The 14359-nt window shown below is 42.7% G+C and overlaps 2 protein-coding genes across 3 annotated transcripts in view; one reads left to right on the top strand and one right to left on the bottom strand.

Moving 5' to 3' along the window:
• Window positions 1-10381, bottom strand: part of tshz1 (teashirt zinc finger homeobox 1) — a 31741-nt gene extending 21360 nt beyond the window's left edge. The window contains exons 1-2 of one of the 2 annotated variants that reach the window (XM_061289884.1): window positions 9710-10381; window positions 8972-9509 (exon numbers count right to left, since the gene is read on the bottom strand). In XM_061289884.1, the coding sequence (XP_061145868.1) occupies window positions 8972-9011 (40 nt within the window). In that variant the 5' untranslated portion in view covers window positions 9012-9509; window positions 9710-10381. Of the gene's footprint in view, window positions 1-8971; window positions 9510-9705 lie in introns of both variants that reach the window. The other variant, XM_061289883.1, reaches the window with a different exon arrangement.
• Window positions 10382-10648: 267 nt separating this feature from the next.
• Window positions 10649-14038, top strand: LOC133161474 (prostaglandin reductase 3-like). Its single transcript, XM_061290017.1, has 2 exons — window positions 10649-11256; window positions 12941-14038. The coding sequence occupies exons 1-2, from the start codon at window positions 10967-10969 to the stop codon at window positions 13869-13871; spliced, it is 1221 nt and encodes a 406-aa protein (XP_061146001.1). The 5' UTR covers window positions 10649-10966; the 3' UTR covers window positions 13872-14038.
• The last annotated feature ends 321 nt before the right edge of the window (window positions 14039-14359 follow it).

Genomic DNA, 14359 nt, shown 5'->3' on the forward strand with positions numbered 1-14359 from the left:
GCCACGCACACACACATGCAAGTATAAACATAAGCCCTTGAAAAGCAAGAAAAAGCAAGGAGCCTGCACCATCAATCTTCAAACGGTGAAAACACTTATGATGTAGAGATGTTATTTTGTAGTGCAAAAGGATCCAGCCAATGAACCGTTCCCAAGAGGCGAAACCCTCAGCCGCCCTCATGGCAGACAGCCTATCACAGCAACCAACTGACCCCTCCTCTCCAGGCACCGCCCACGCAATGGGTGGGCTTAAGTAGGGTAACTGAAATAACTAATTACTTTAATTACAGTATGAAGGCATAGTAAAAAAAAAATAGTATCATAGTATTTTTGTGTCATAGTACATTTACGGTAAACTGAGCTGAGGAGAAGGATGAAACTGAGAAGAAAGGAGGAAGAGAGCAAACAAAACATTGAAGGGAATTCACAGATTGTCCCTACTGCGGCTACCTGGAGGTCATGACCTGGTCACGACCCCATCAGATGTCTTCTCTGGTTGGGGGGTAGGTCAAGGAACGGGGGGAGGAAGGCATCATTAGGACTGAATGATAAGTGGTGCGAATGTCAGACGACTGTAGAGCAGTACTACCACTGTATTTATATGTGCCAGAAGGCCCTCACAACACTGTAAATAGCAGTGTGTGTTTGTCTGTGCACATGCTTGCTTACTTGGGGGGAGGGGGGGGTCATCACCACTGGTATGCACCCCATTAACAAGCAGCCTCTGTGATCCATGGGGCAGTGACATACCCAAGGAAACAACAAGCAATGAATTTGTGCATTGTCATAAGAAAAATATGACATTGTGAATCAACTTTTTTTTTTGCGGAATGTTTTGATTTGTCTGAAAATCACAATGAAAAAAGAAGAAAGTGATATAAGTAAATGAGGGAAGTGACTTGACAAGAGGGGCAGTATGCTGTCATTTGCAAAACCAAAGGGAGCCGTGTCGGACCTCAAGGTCAGCTGATTAACAACACATTCACAAGCCAAAGTGGCGAGAAGGCGAAGAACTTGCTACATCGAGTCTGCCCCATTCCTGTGCTCCCAGTTGCGTGCATGCACCTCAATTAATCACTGCAATCGTTACACCATGGTAATACCAAAAACAATCTCGATGATCACAGGCACAAACAAAATTTCAAATTGCTATCATCCATCTCACCTGCCCCTACAGAATGAGGAAGGGGGTTCGAGGTGGATGAGTGATCCGCTCATTGCTCTCCCTTTCTGTTTTCTAAAGGCCTCGCCAGCACCATGATAGTGAAAAATTAACAACAGGCAGCCAAATGGGTGAAGGCGCCAAGGAGATGGAATCAATGCACGGCATCTGCGGCAAGAGCAGCTATGTAAAACACTTGCCTTAAGTCAGCCGCATCCGGTTAATATTTAATCCCTCCATCTATCTCCACAAAGAGCATTTCCCTTTTAGCTTTAGCTGCCGTTTACTTTGATTACACACAAGCGTTTAGGGTGAGCGGGGGCAAAGCAAGAATGATAAGAGAGCATGCATGCTAAGTGATTTGCATGGGGATGGGAATATTTTCAGGTCTGATAATCACTCCGAAACAGGCCATTGCCAGTTTCAGGCGAAAGAGCAGATATAGGCCGGAAGAAATAAAAATAAATAAATAAACTTAAAAAATGATGCATAATAATGTAACTCTAAAAACGTCCTGGATTCACTCAGAGGGCTTCTTTTACTATAAAACACGAGATGCAATTAGAGTGGGAGTAGCAAAATAACAGCAATATCTGTGTGAAAAATGATTTCAAGACAGTAAATCCAAAACTCACAGCATGAACATGCAAATAAATCTTTTTGTATTTCTGGGCAACCTTCTGTACTAGCATTTATTTTTATTTTTGTGCTGCCGTTTTTGCTTCTACAAAGCAGCCTCGTGCTTATTCTGTATGGGAACTGAAAACAGTGTGAGCAGTGTGCCAAAAGGTCAATAAAATTTTGAAATACACCAAACACATGTGATATGCTCTATAAATAGAAAAGGTTACTTAAACTTATTTGTATCTGTTTCACACATACCGAAACCGCTATGGCCAACCGTCTGCCGGTCTTTTACTCACTGCACTTGGATGAAACATCACATCATAAAACCTTGTGCCACAGCAGAAATAACATTAGAAAATGTAGAATGGCATAATGAAGAATGTAGAATATCGGCAGCTATGTGTTAAACCAACATAGTGGATAACTGGTGAGAAACATGTTAGTTACTCTGAAGCTGCAATTCGGAAGTATTCAACACATGACAACAGTACTACCGCTGATAGAAATTAAGCTCTCAGTATGATGCAACGCAGTTCTAAAGCCACTGCAAATTACAACCATATAATTGTTACTTGAATTTCTCCCTGAGACAGTCAATAAAACAGAACATTATGAAGTCAGCAAAAGCATTTGTTTATACTGTTCTCGTGTTGTATCTCATCAAATAGTCTGAGCTGCCAACCGATAGAAATTCCCTTCCACAACATTTCATCTGAATGTCAGGAACATAAATTAATCATACATAGAGTAAAATATTTACTAAGATGATGATGAAGTTCAGTTGTGTCACTGCCCTTGTTTCTCATCGCTAGCACCAATCGGGGTTGGCCTCAAGTCATTAGGTTTTGGCTATCATTGAATGTGTCCTTCACTGCGAGCACTACTTTTAGTGGACCACATCGGTAAAACAATGACAATCTAAAATGGGTTTGTTGTCAAACATTCATCTTGCAACTATTTACCAAGTATTTTCAGGATTATTTTTTTCAAATATTTAAATAATCATAATCTGTGTAAACGAGCAAGCATTCAGTGATTTCCACAACAAAATACGAACAATCCGAAACAGTTGGCAGCTCTGGATATTGCAGGTCATAAAGTAGTTGTGTTCATCTTTTGTCACTGCCACGCCTGCATTTTTACATTGTGTTTGGATAAATAAGCAGGAGATGGCACGTGCAAAAAAAAAAAAAAAGGCCACTCTCACGCCTTCAGTGACAGACAACGATCATCATGATCAAGCACGATCAAGCACGCCGAGTTATTGATCAGCAAGCATCTGCTGCTGGCTGCTGCCTCGAAGAGGAAGAGGAGTGAGGCTGCAACATCTATGACGACTGACAAGGGTAAAATGTTACTTTTTTTGCACCTATATCGACAGCTGGACGTATGTGTGTGTGTGTGTCCGTGCATGTGTGTTTGTGTGTGCACCCGTATGTCAGGGGAGGAGCTGGGAAGAATACAACTAAATGTGTGTGAGGAAGAAAATGGTGGGGGTGGGGGCATTTGGCCTGCAATAATTCTTAATTGACACCTGTCAGGATAATGGCGGCGGGCACAGCTGTTGGGGGAGAATTTGTCCATCGTCTCATTCTTCTGTCAGCTCTAATACACATCCTAAAAGCGGCACGTCCACCCTTTTCCCTGCCTGCCGACCTTAAGCCCCTATCTTACTGAGCAGCGAACAATTGCGAGTTTTTTTGAAGGCAGCGTTTTCGTCAGGGTTCGTTCAAGGTCGCAAATGTTCACCAACGACGGCCTGCACTTTTTTGTTGCAAGAAATTTCCTTATGGCAAAAAACGGGGAAACACTGTAAGTGCAAGGAATAAAAAAGGAAATAGGAAGTGCAGGGGTAAAAGGAGAGATGAGAGGTGCTTAAAAGAGGTGGGGGAGCGCGAGAGCGAGCGAGAGAGAGAGAGAAGGGGGGGGGCATTAGATGATGCAGAGGAGCATGCGGGTTTGGGTGTCCCTGGATAGGACTCTTGTGAAGTGGGCCCATCTTGTTTGTCTTGTTTGTTTGTTGGCATCAAAGCTGTGCCTCTCTCACTCCCCCTGCTTACTGATGTAATGAGTGGGTAAGCTCCATGTTGTTGTTGTTTTTTTGCTTGCACTGAGGAATTCAAATACTTATTAGACAAAATATTCTGTAATTGCTCATCTTTTATTGATAGAAGCAACATGTTAAATTTGGCTCGAGCAGCCAACACGCATTGCCTCTTGAGCAGCCAAGGCACTGATCAAGAGAGCAAATGTACCCTGCCTCCAAAAATGTAACACTTTAGTTAAGAAAATTTTAGATGTCAATTTTTGCACCTTAAATCTTGCATGACTACTTCCTTCCAGCGATTCCCTGCTTGTCTTCCTCATGTCTTTGAATAATGCGCCACAATGCTTCGATAAATTTGCCCTTAAATCTCACATTTCCTCTACTAAATTTTTTTTTAAGAAGTCACCCTCAAAGCGCAGATAACAGCATACGTGCATTTATCAGAAGTTTTCATCCAATCTTAATGTCACTAAACAAAAAGACTTCACTGCTACTGTTTTCTGCTGCGACATTATAAAATTACCAATAAATAATAATGATTCAGACATTTTAAAAAATTCCACGGAAATCAGGAAAAAGTCTTCATGTCAGCTCAGTCCCGGAAGGCAGCTTTCTATCCGTTTTAAAGTTCTTTATCGGATCCCATGACTTGTTGCTGTTTTTATGCACTGCGAGGCAAGCAACCAAGCACATCTGGCTACACGGTGACCTCCCATGGAGCTGGCTTCACTTTAACCATTAGGTAGATGTGTATGTGTGCGTGTCTGTGCGCATGCATCTATTTCCGTGTGCATAAAGTGCAGCAAGGACAACACAACCACCCGTTCTGATGGGAGAGTGCCTTCGGGGCGTGTCTGGTTAAGGATGCCCTGAAACAAGGTAGTTTCTGCATATCTGGTCTTTTTTACTTCCTTATCTATGAAAGTACACAATGTTTAAACTTCCCGAATAGCGGCTATTAGTCACTCGTAATCAATACCATACTGTTGCAGCAGGTATTGCAAACACTCATGTCTAACAGTTGCGAGCACAGATGAGACACAAACCAACAGACCAAGAGTCTTAGTGACATGAAAGTAGCCTTTAAATGGACCAAATTAAACAATTTGTGAGATGGCGCAGGAGGAAAAATTGCTATTGATACATCCAATCAATGCCACATGCTAACAGAAATTCTGCCCTAACTAGAGTAACCTTGAGCGGAGTCCGAATAACACACACACATTGACTATGAGGGAATGCCTCAAACACACACACAGCAAAACTAAAACAGGGAAATAGAAGGGGTTGCTGTGGATCAATGTGTTTTCCAGCTCCCCTTTTGATTGTGGGGAGTGAACAGATTTGAGAGACTGAGGTGTTAAATGTGAGAGATACTTTTCTAAGGTTGTTTTTGTGCTCCAGTAAGGAAACAAAACAAAAAATAGAGATGAGGTGTGTGTGTGTAGTGTCTTTGAAAACGGGTCCTCCTGCAGAGGATGACTAACATGGTATGGTTACAATTACACCCGTTCAAGTTATTCATTCCAGGAAAACTAACACCGGTACGTGCTCAGATACACTCTCTCTAACGCTGTTACACTCTTGAAATGGATTCGTTTGCACTCTCAATTTCACATACAAGTAATTGTTATCGTTGATTTTGACACAATTGTTTTATAAAATGCGGAGTCATCATTAGAACGACATTTGACAATTTTGGAGGTGGGGTGAAAAAACAAAAGACAGTTCTTTTGCTTAAACACATTTTTTTTTTTTTAAACTGGGGAACGAGCACACCTCGAGATGACACACTCCGTGGGACAGCGGTTTAGACAGAAAGGCGGTGGGGCACATAAATCCGGGCATACTGTTGATTTCAGGGGGAGAATATCGCATAACAGTATCATCAAGTAAGAGCACAAAGGTCGCTGTGTAATCTTAGCTACCCCAAGCATGCAAAATCATTAATCCCTGGGCACAGCGAGCCTCCAGCTGGGAATAAACTGGAGGCCTTCAGCGAGGCAACGACAGAACTGAGGCGGGACGACGTTTTTTGGGGTTTTTTTCCCTCTCCAACTTTCACACAGCCAAAATATTATGATGTGGCTGTGATTTAATCCGAGGAGCGCAACATGCGCTAAAGTGTAAACACGTCTACGGAATGCCCTATTTTAAGAGGGTTCACAAGAGGCTTATACATGAAGATGCTGGAAGTGGTCATTAATACAAAAATGAAAACCTCTGCAACAGTTTGGAATGCTCCATCCACTCACTTTTTTTTTTTTTTAAGAAAAACGTTTCATTCCACTTTTAATTACAGAAATGCATTTGAAGTGAAATAATGTTAAGGAAAAGAAGTCGAAAGAAAATGTGGTTCGCCGTCGTTGCTTCAACATGCTTATTACTAGGTTATAAGAGGGGTTGGCGGTGAGGGTGGCGAGGGCTTACTAAAGGTCATTAACTGGCATTGTCTCCTGACGTGATTAGTCAGGTAGCAAAGTCCATTTGTCACCTGCACAGGCAAATTGAGTTGGTGCTGCACTAGGGGCTATGGGGACTGTATAATATCAGCTTGATTACATCAAGGCAGCTGCGGACTTGACACCTTACTGAATTTGTCAGCATTAATCGTTAGGTCCTGTCACAAATCCATCAGCAGCACAGATAATTAGGGCTCTCTCTAATGAAGCCGACGGGTATAGCAACCTTTCCCCCCTCTGAATGTGCACACACACACACACACACAGGTTTATAATTACCATCAGAAGCCACATAAATAAAAAAATAAAAAAATCTATTTCTCTTACTCATCGGCACCCTTTTAAGCTGAATGTTACCCTTTGTAAAAGACAGCATCAATCTTTTCTGTTATCCTACTTTCTTTCCTTTCAGTAAAGTCGCTCAGATACAGGTCTATAAATTTGATAAGAGCGCACACAGACGTAAGGAAATTATTATTGTCGCCAGACTTTTTAATGGGAAAAATATTCTTTGTATATGAGTTATTTTCAAATAAAACAGAAATAATACTGAGAGCGTAGTATTGCCTATTTATGGCCAGTTTAGTGGATTTACAAAAATGATCAAGCTTAAAAAAGTATGTATCCGGTATTTTAAATTTTAACCAATGTGTTTCATAAGAAGTTTTAGAAAGCGACAAAAAATATTAACTGTAAAATAGGATGAATATTAATAGAGTCTATAAAACACCAAGTTTTACTAGAGTGTCACAATAATATTTTGCAATAATAATTTGATCACCTTGGAAACTATCATAAAAAACAAAATGCTGATAAAAAACATATTAAAAACTTCAAGAAAACACATTTAAGAGTTCTAACATTGTAATATATACACTGATATTTGTTTTTAACTTTCCTGGCTCTGATTTATGTCTAAATTTAAGCGCTCTCCTTGTTGTACTAAGTGGTAGCCACTATTTGGCCTCACATTAGTGTGGTGTGTGTGATGTGTGTGTGTGTATCGTATATTAGTTATATGATGCGATTTGGATCATGGCAGAGTGAGCGGGTGCTACTTTGTACGACTGTCCAGTTTATGGGAGAAAACATCCTATATGCCAAGTTGTGATGGACCATTACAACAGATGATGGCACTCAGTGGACAATGTGATGGATCAATGGGGTGTGTGATATGAGCAGGAGGGAGCGTGGGGAATGGAGGGGTCAAAGAGATGTCATGTTTTCATGCAGAGGGCTAATGAGAGTCACTCTGATTCCAACAAGGGTGACCTTTTCCAGAGGGGGTATTTTATTGAAATAACCAAACCTCCGACACACGCACGTGCACGAGAGAGAAAAAGTCTGCCTGAAAACCTTGATCTGAGTATTTTCCACACAGTCTGGGCTTGAATTCACGCGAACACGGCTTTGCTCAAAAGGCAGAGAGAAATAAGTCGACTGTGAGCACCGGTTGCACGTTCTCGACTCCTCCACATCCTCCTCCTCAACATCACCAGCAGCAGCAGCAGCAGCTCTACGCTTAAAAAGATAAAACCTGCCGAGTTCAAAGTCTTCGGCGGCTGGCCCTCCTCTTCGACCCGCTTTGCACCTCATATTTCAAAATCTCTTTAAAATTCTGTAACTGTCTTTTGTTCACTCCAGTTGTTAATGCCTAACTTCAAAGAGTCAGCCTCATTAGCACAGAGGTAGAAACCCCTGTCACTCATTTACATTTGTTTAAAGGCTGCAGGGAGACGAGAGGGCAAAAGGGGGGAGTCCAGATCCAAACCACTAGAAGTCAATGGTGTCAGCCTTCTGCCAACACCTGGGTTTATCAGCTGGCCACACAGTAAATATTAGACTCCCCTTCAGCGCTGGATATCGATTCCGATACCACACTGAGTCTTGGCGAGGATGTAAGGTGAATTTGGATGGGAATAAAAAAAAAAAAGAAAAACCACAACATTTCTTCGTGACAAAAAGATTGCTTGATGTGACACAAACGTGTTTGTTTACGTGCATTTTTATAATTAACCATGCAGCACGCACACCAGACTTTCTTTTCATTTGACTTCGCTCCCTCAGTTTTGCCGTGGTGAATCAAAACTTTTTCTGATCCTTGCTGAGACAACAGAGGGGTTGAACGTTAAACCTGACAGTGTGACTGTCTTTACAGAGGGATTTGTTGAAGTTTATCAGGTATGAACAGATCAGAGAGAGCCATGTGACAGGCGATCAATCACCAGTCAAATGGAGGATGGCAATCCTCTAATAAATTTAAAAAAAACACACACACACACACACAAAGAAAAGAAACGTCACTTTCCAGTTTCCCCCTTTCATTCCCACTCATCATTACTCACTCTCGGACCTCAAAAGCTTCCTTTTATTCCCCCAAAACAGGGACATTCTGTTCAATTTTCCATCTCTAAAACGTCCCTGTCAGTGAATAATCGAAATGGATTAACGTACAGAAACGCGTGTCATCTCTGTAATTATACACAAATAACAAAAGTAGGAGTCTGGAGAGGGGTAGGTACATTATGAAAATAAATGTAAATAAAGAGTTAAATCGTGCTATTTTAGCATGCAGCACAAATAAAATAATGCAATGTTAAATAAATAGACTACATGAGTGAATATAAAAGAAGTACAGTATTTCTCTAGGGGGGAGAAAGGGGCGGGTGATACCTGCTGATCGGCGCGGCTCTTGCTGCTTTCTCCTCGGCATAGTGACCGTCAGCCTCCACGATGTTTCTCATGCAGAAATTACAAAGAACTGGAGACTGTCAGTGGTGAAGAATCATCCCTTTTTGGTGGGAGAGCGTTTTGATCTCGGAGCTGAAAATGTCAGTCTTCTTTTTCACACTGGCAGATATTTTTAGACGTAATAGCTGGATCGGCTCCAGCGACGTGGAGCTCAAAAATTACGAACGGATTGGAGCAGCTCGGGAGACCTTCATGTCCATCAAATATCATCTTCCTTCATCTCCTTCGTGGCTGGGTCGGAAAGAGGTCGAAAACCAAAGTTTGCAGTTCGCTTCGGCTTGATTAAAAAAGAAAAAAATCCACAATCTTCAATGTCTTTGAATGGAGCGAGTTTGCAGCACTTTTTACACACGACAAAACTAAAATAATAAATAAACAAAACAAATAAATCCGACGTGAAAGTCACGCACACTTCTTGATAACAAAACGAACCCCTGCAGTTTCGTCCGAAGCCAGAACCCTAAAAAAGAGGGAGATAAAAGACACACAGGCATTAGATGGGTTAATGTCAGTTCCGTCACCACTACGCCAGTTCAGCCCGCGCGGATCCAGCCTCACGCGTCCGGCGAAGACTTTTCCTCCCTTTCGTTCAAACCACTTTCTTTCGGCGTGAGGAGGAGAAAAAAAAATAAACACCGATTGTCTTGCGCTCTTACCTACACTCTAGGAGTGGCGCAAACGATCGCTCGTTGCATCTCGAGGACAGAGTCGCATTTCGGGGGGCGGCTGTTTGATGCGGCGAGAAGGAAAGAATCACTTGAGAGGAGAACAAGACGCATCCAAAGCTTTCGCCAACAACACATCAGATCGACATGGACTACTAACACGTTTGTCTCTTAAAAGAACGAGGGGACAAACGAGGGAGGGGGCGACTCCGGCGACAGATCCGAGCTCTTTTCCCCTCTTAAAAAAAGTCAAAATTGAAACACGACGGATCCAGAAGCTGTTTCAGACATTCTCAACTGATAGACAGACGCATCGAGTGGCTTTTCCTGCTACATTTTTACTCCTCCCCTTCTCCACAAGCGTCACCCCTGACAGAGGAGGCTACCTGTCAATCTTTTTAATTGTCTTGTCCCCTTACCCAACCAACTCTCTCGCTCTCTCTCTCTCCCTTTCTTTTTCTCTCGCTCGCCCTCCCTGTCCGCTTTGCTGTAAAAAGGAAACCCGACAATAGCAACGCATCACATTCTCATGAAGCCATAAAAAGCACACAAACAAGAACCTTGAAGCACACTGAAATATTTAAACTACATCCGCGTCATACTTAAAGAAAATTAAAGTACAAAAGCGAGTTGGCAATTCAGTGCCTGAAATCTGTCATCAAAACAGATGTACCCCCCCCCCCTCCAAAACAAAACCCCCAACAACATCTGCCTATTCAATTAGCTGTCCAAGCTAAGGTTACAGGTGTACTTCTCTGCATGCAACCACGTCGCTTGACCTATAAACGCGCTACGTTCTATTTGTAATATTATTCGAGTGATCAATGTGAGCACGGGAGTCACGCTGTTATTATTTTTACTGAGGAAACGGAGGTTAGGATGTGTTGGGAACCGGGGACTGATTTGTTTCCCCTTACTAGGAAGTGAGTGTCGCGTCCGGGAAGAAGAGGAAAGGGGAGGGACTCCAGCGACGCCGACTAGCGTGTGTGGGTCGCTGCTGTGCTTCTCTTCTCCGAGGCTTCGCCTTAGCCAAACGTTTTGCGTGAAATACTCCACATATGGACGGAGACGCTTTGCGTAAGCAAACGAGAGTCGCGCTACGCGGTACCGTTATGTTTGTGCACGGTTCAAAGCAACAGAATGGGCTCGTTTGAGCGGGGCTGGGCCTCTGTGTTGTACGCGGGTAGGACGAGCTTTTAGCAGGCTAACGCCACCTCAAGTTGCCCGTGAACTTTGTCACATTTAGGGGGCAATGTCCATCCCGATGTGGACGAAAAGTGCTCGGAAGGCGTTTTTGTTTTCACTCGTCGGTTCGAGAACAAGAGGCAACGACTTACTTTGTGGACTTCTTCCGGTTCCGAGGCGCCCCATCATCGATATGTCCTACTCGGCTCACTTCATTGATTTTAAAGGATCCTCTATAGCGAGCAGTATGAAAAAGGTGATCGTAAACAAGCTGAGCCCAAATTTTAGAGAGGCCGCCTCGGTGCAAACCGTTCCGGTTCCGACACCCGCAGACGCAGACTTGCTCGTCAGAAATCGGTAAGTTGTCATTTTCTGAACGTTTTCAAACCAGACCACAATCGTGTTCTCTCACTATGTGTGTGTGTTATTTTGATGTGTTTGCAAGTTGTAAATAAAAGAATCGGCTTTAGCCCTACTTGCCTCGTTTCATGCAGCCATGTCCACCAGAAGCAGCAATCATCCACATCATAAGATGGCAAAATACGTGAGGAATAAGAGCTGTACTGTAATTCCAAGTTCCGCCCTCTCTGCATTTGTCTATCAATCCATCTCGGCATCTCCCCCTCTCTTTCTCCCTCCCTCTCTGTCTTCATGTTTGTCTACGTCACCAACCTGCGAATACAAAGTCATGGGGGTCCACTGGTACCAGCACATGTGATGATGGAGGAGACGTGCAGCACTGTCTTTTCAACTATTCAAAGGAGCAGAATACGGGCCACTGTACTTCTCAGCGATTTAATCGCAATTCCTAACTATCTGGTTATTAAGAGGTTAGGATTAAACGTAAGAGTTTTAAGTCGCTATAAATCCTACTGAAAGCAATATTTTAAAATACAATATGCTTTTTATTCGATATGCATGCTTGACCAGAGATTTTATGTTAAACACACCTTTCATAGTCCGCCTAGGTTTTATATTGTGGCATTTACGGCCCAGTAAATTGTAGTTTTGCACCAGTCTGAGTGGAGATCATATTATAGCCTACAGGATCGTGATTATTTGCTTGTAAACTAAGACCTTTGACCATCAGATACTTTGCGGTTGTTGATCACGTCGGCGTTACAGTTCTGTGTTTTAATTTCAGCAAACGGACTCGAAAAAAAAGCACATCAAGGCTTTTTCTGCAAATATTAATACACTGGTCACAAATATGAATCTGGCAGAAATACGACTTGTCCAATAATTATGTAATACACATTGAAAATATTTGCAAAAAACTTGCATAGCAGCAATCTGAGGCAATAATGGAAGTGTATCATTTCTCAGGTTTCATTTTGACATTTCCACCTTTATCAGGATAATTGCCTACAATTCCGTATGAAATCAAAACAAGATGTTTAATTTCACTTTTAAAGTGAAGTATTTTAAGAAGGACTATCCAAGTATAGGTGAAAATCTAGCCGTGGGAGACATGATTAAGGCTGTACAATTGATCTCACTTTTAAATAGATTGGAAAGTCAGTACCACACGTATTTATTTGACCCCATGTCTCCTCTGTATTTTCCGTTTTGTCTGTGGTACTAGTTTTATTTTGAATTTGCAAACAAGTTATTCTATCACTTTGACTCATCCCTAGCCTGAGGAAGTATTATCAGTATACTTTCTATGCACTGTAATGACACCTAAATGCTGATCTAAAAGATAGTAAGACCGTTTATTTATTCAACTCCTCCATCTCACATGTTTCTTTCCGTCATGTTGCAGATGATGAAGAGTCATCTTTGTGTTGACCCAACTATGTATGGTTTTGAAAATGCAGTCTGTTATGGGTGTCTGAAGCCAATGATTCATGATATTAAGCATTGTGTTGTGTCATACAAGAATTTCCTGTCAGCGGAGATTGCAGCTCTTTTCAAAAGATAAAGCCGATTGTTTCTAGAACAAATCCAAGTACAGAAGTATGTAGACGGATCAACGTATTGACGGTTTTGTCTCATCTTTCATCCTAAATGAGTTTTTTTTTCTCCCATTGTCTTTCAGCTTTGTGGGGATCAACGCCTCTGATATTAATTATTCAGCAGGCCGTTATGACCCGACCGTGCAACCTCCCTTTGATGCCGGATTTGAGGGTATCGGTGAGGTTGTCGGCCTGGGTCTCAGCGCCAGCTCCCGCTGCACTGTCGGGGACACAGTGGCCTACTTCAGCAGCGGCGCCTTCGCTGAGTACACCGTGGTTCCCGCCAAGGAAAGTGTGCCTGTCCCTTCGGCAAAGCCCGAGTTCCTCACCCTGCTCGTCAGCGGCGCTACCGCCTACATTGCCTTGAAGCGTCTAGGGGACCTGGCCAAGGGCGAGACAGTTCTCGTCACTGCGGCTGCGGGAGGAACGGGACAGTTTGCGGTGCAGTTTGCCAAACAGGCCGGCTGTCATGTGATCGGGACCTGCTCGTCCAATGAGAAAGCAGGTTTCCTTAGGTCTATTGGGTGCGACAGGCCAATTAACTACAAAGCGGAGGATTTGGCCAAGACCTTGAAGACAGAGTACCCACAAGGCATTGACGTGGTTTATGAATCAGTTGGGGGCAGCACTTTTGAACTAGCAATTAACTGTTTGGCTAAAAAAGGCCGACTAATAGTCATTGGCTTCATCTCAGGTTACCAGTCTGCGTCAGGAATTCCCCAATTCAGAGGGTCAACTCTACCCGTCAAGCTTCTCCAGAAGTCAGCAAGCATTCGAGGTTTCTTCCTTCCTCATTTCATCAGCGACTACAGGGAGGCTCTGACTCGTATGATGCAGATGTTTGCTATGGGCAAACTCACGTGCGAGGTGGATTATGGGGATCTGGCCCAAGAAGGGAGGTTTGTCGGCCTGGAGTCAGTCTTCCGAGCAGTGGACTACATGTATGCAGGAAAGAACCTCGGGAAGGTGGTGGTCGAAGTGGCACCTCCCTGTAATTCAAATAGTAAACTGTAAATGTTTTTTTTTCAGAAAAAATCTACTTTGAAATCATCCACAATGCAAGTATGGCTTGTAATGAGCAAAACTGGCAATGGCTTATTTTACAGCTATGCAAAAAACCTGTGATACATATGTATGCATAATTTTGTAATGCCAAATAAAAAAACTTATTGCAATTTGAAGTGTTTGTTCAGTTGCAAGATATTACTTTGCACAATCAGAATCCAACATCAGAAAAAAAAGAAATTAATTTGCATTTAAAAAGCTTGCCTAAACTTCTATTTCAGGTGCCGCTGCAGAATGATCCCAGTGTTTAATGTTCAGACCCGCTTTCACTCATTTCAGACCAGATGCCTTCACTCCGCTACCTTTTAGCACTCTCCAGCACTTCATCCACCATAAATGTTTTATAGACTTCATTGTTTGTCTTTTAGGGGCTTACGTGGATATGTCAAAAGTGAATACTGCTCCAGGTGTGCCTGATATTTTATTGCCCGTGTAGC

This window comes from Syngnathus typhle, linkage group LG10, assembly GCF_033458585.1.
Source record: "Syngnathus typhle isolate RoL2023-S1 ecotype Sweden linkage group LG10, RoL_Styp_1.0, whole genome shotgun sequence".
Lineage (NCBI taxonomy): Eukaryota > Metazoa > Chordata > Actinopteri > Syngnathiformes > Syngnathidae > Syngnathus > Syngnathus typhle.

Bases quoted from the DNA above. Each gene is read 5' to 3' on its own strand.
- LOC133161474 (XM_061290017.1), top strand. From the start codon at position 10,967: ATGTCCATCCCGATGTGGACGAAAAGTGCTCGGAAGGCGTTTTTGTTT. The intron at 11,257-12,940 runs GTAAGTTGTCAT...ATTGTCTTTCAG, and splicing joins GACTTGCTCGTCAGAAATCG to CTTTGTGGGGATCAACGCCT.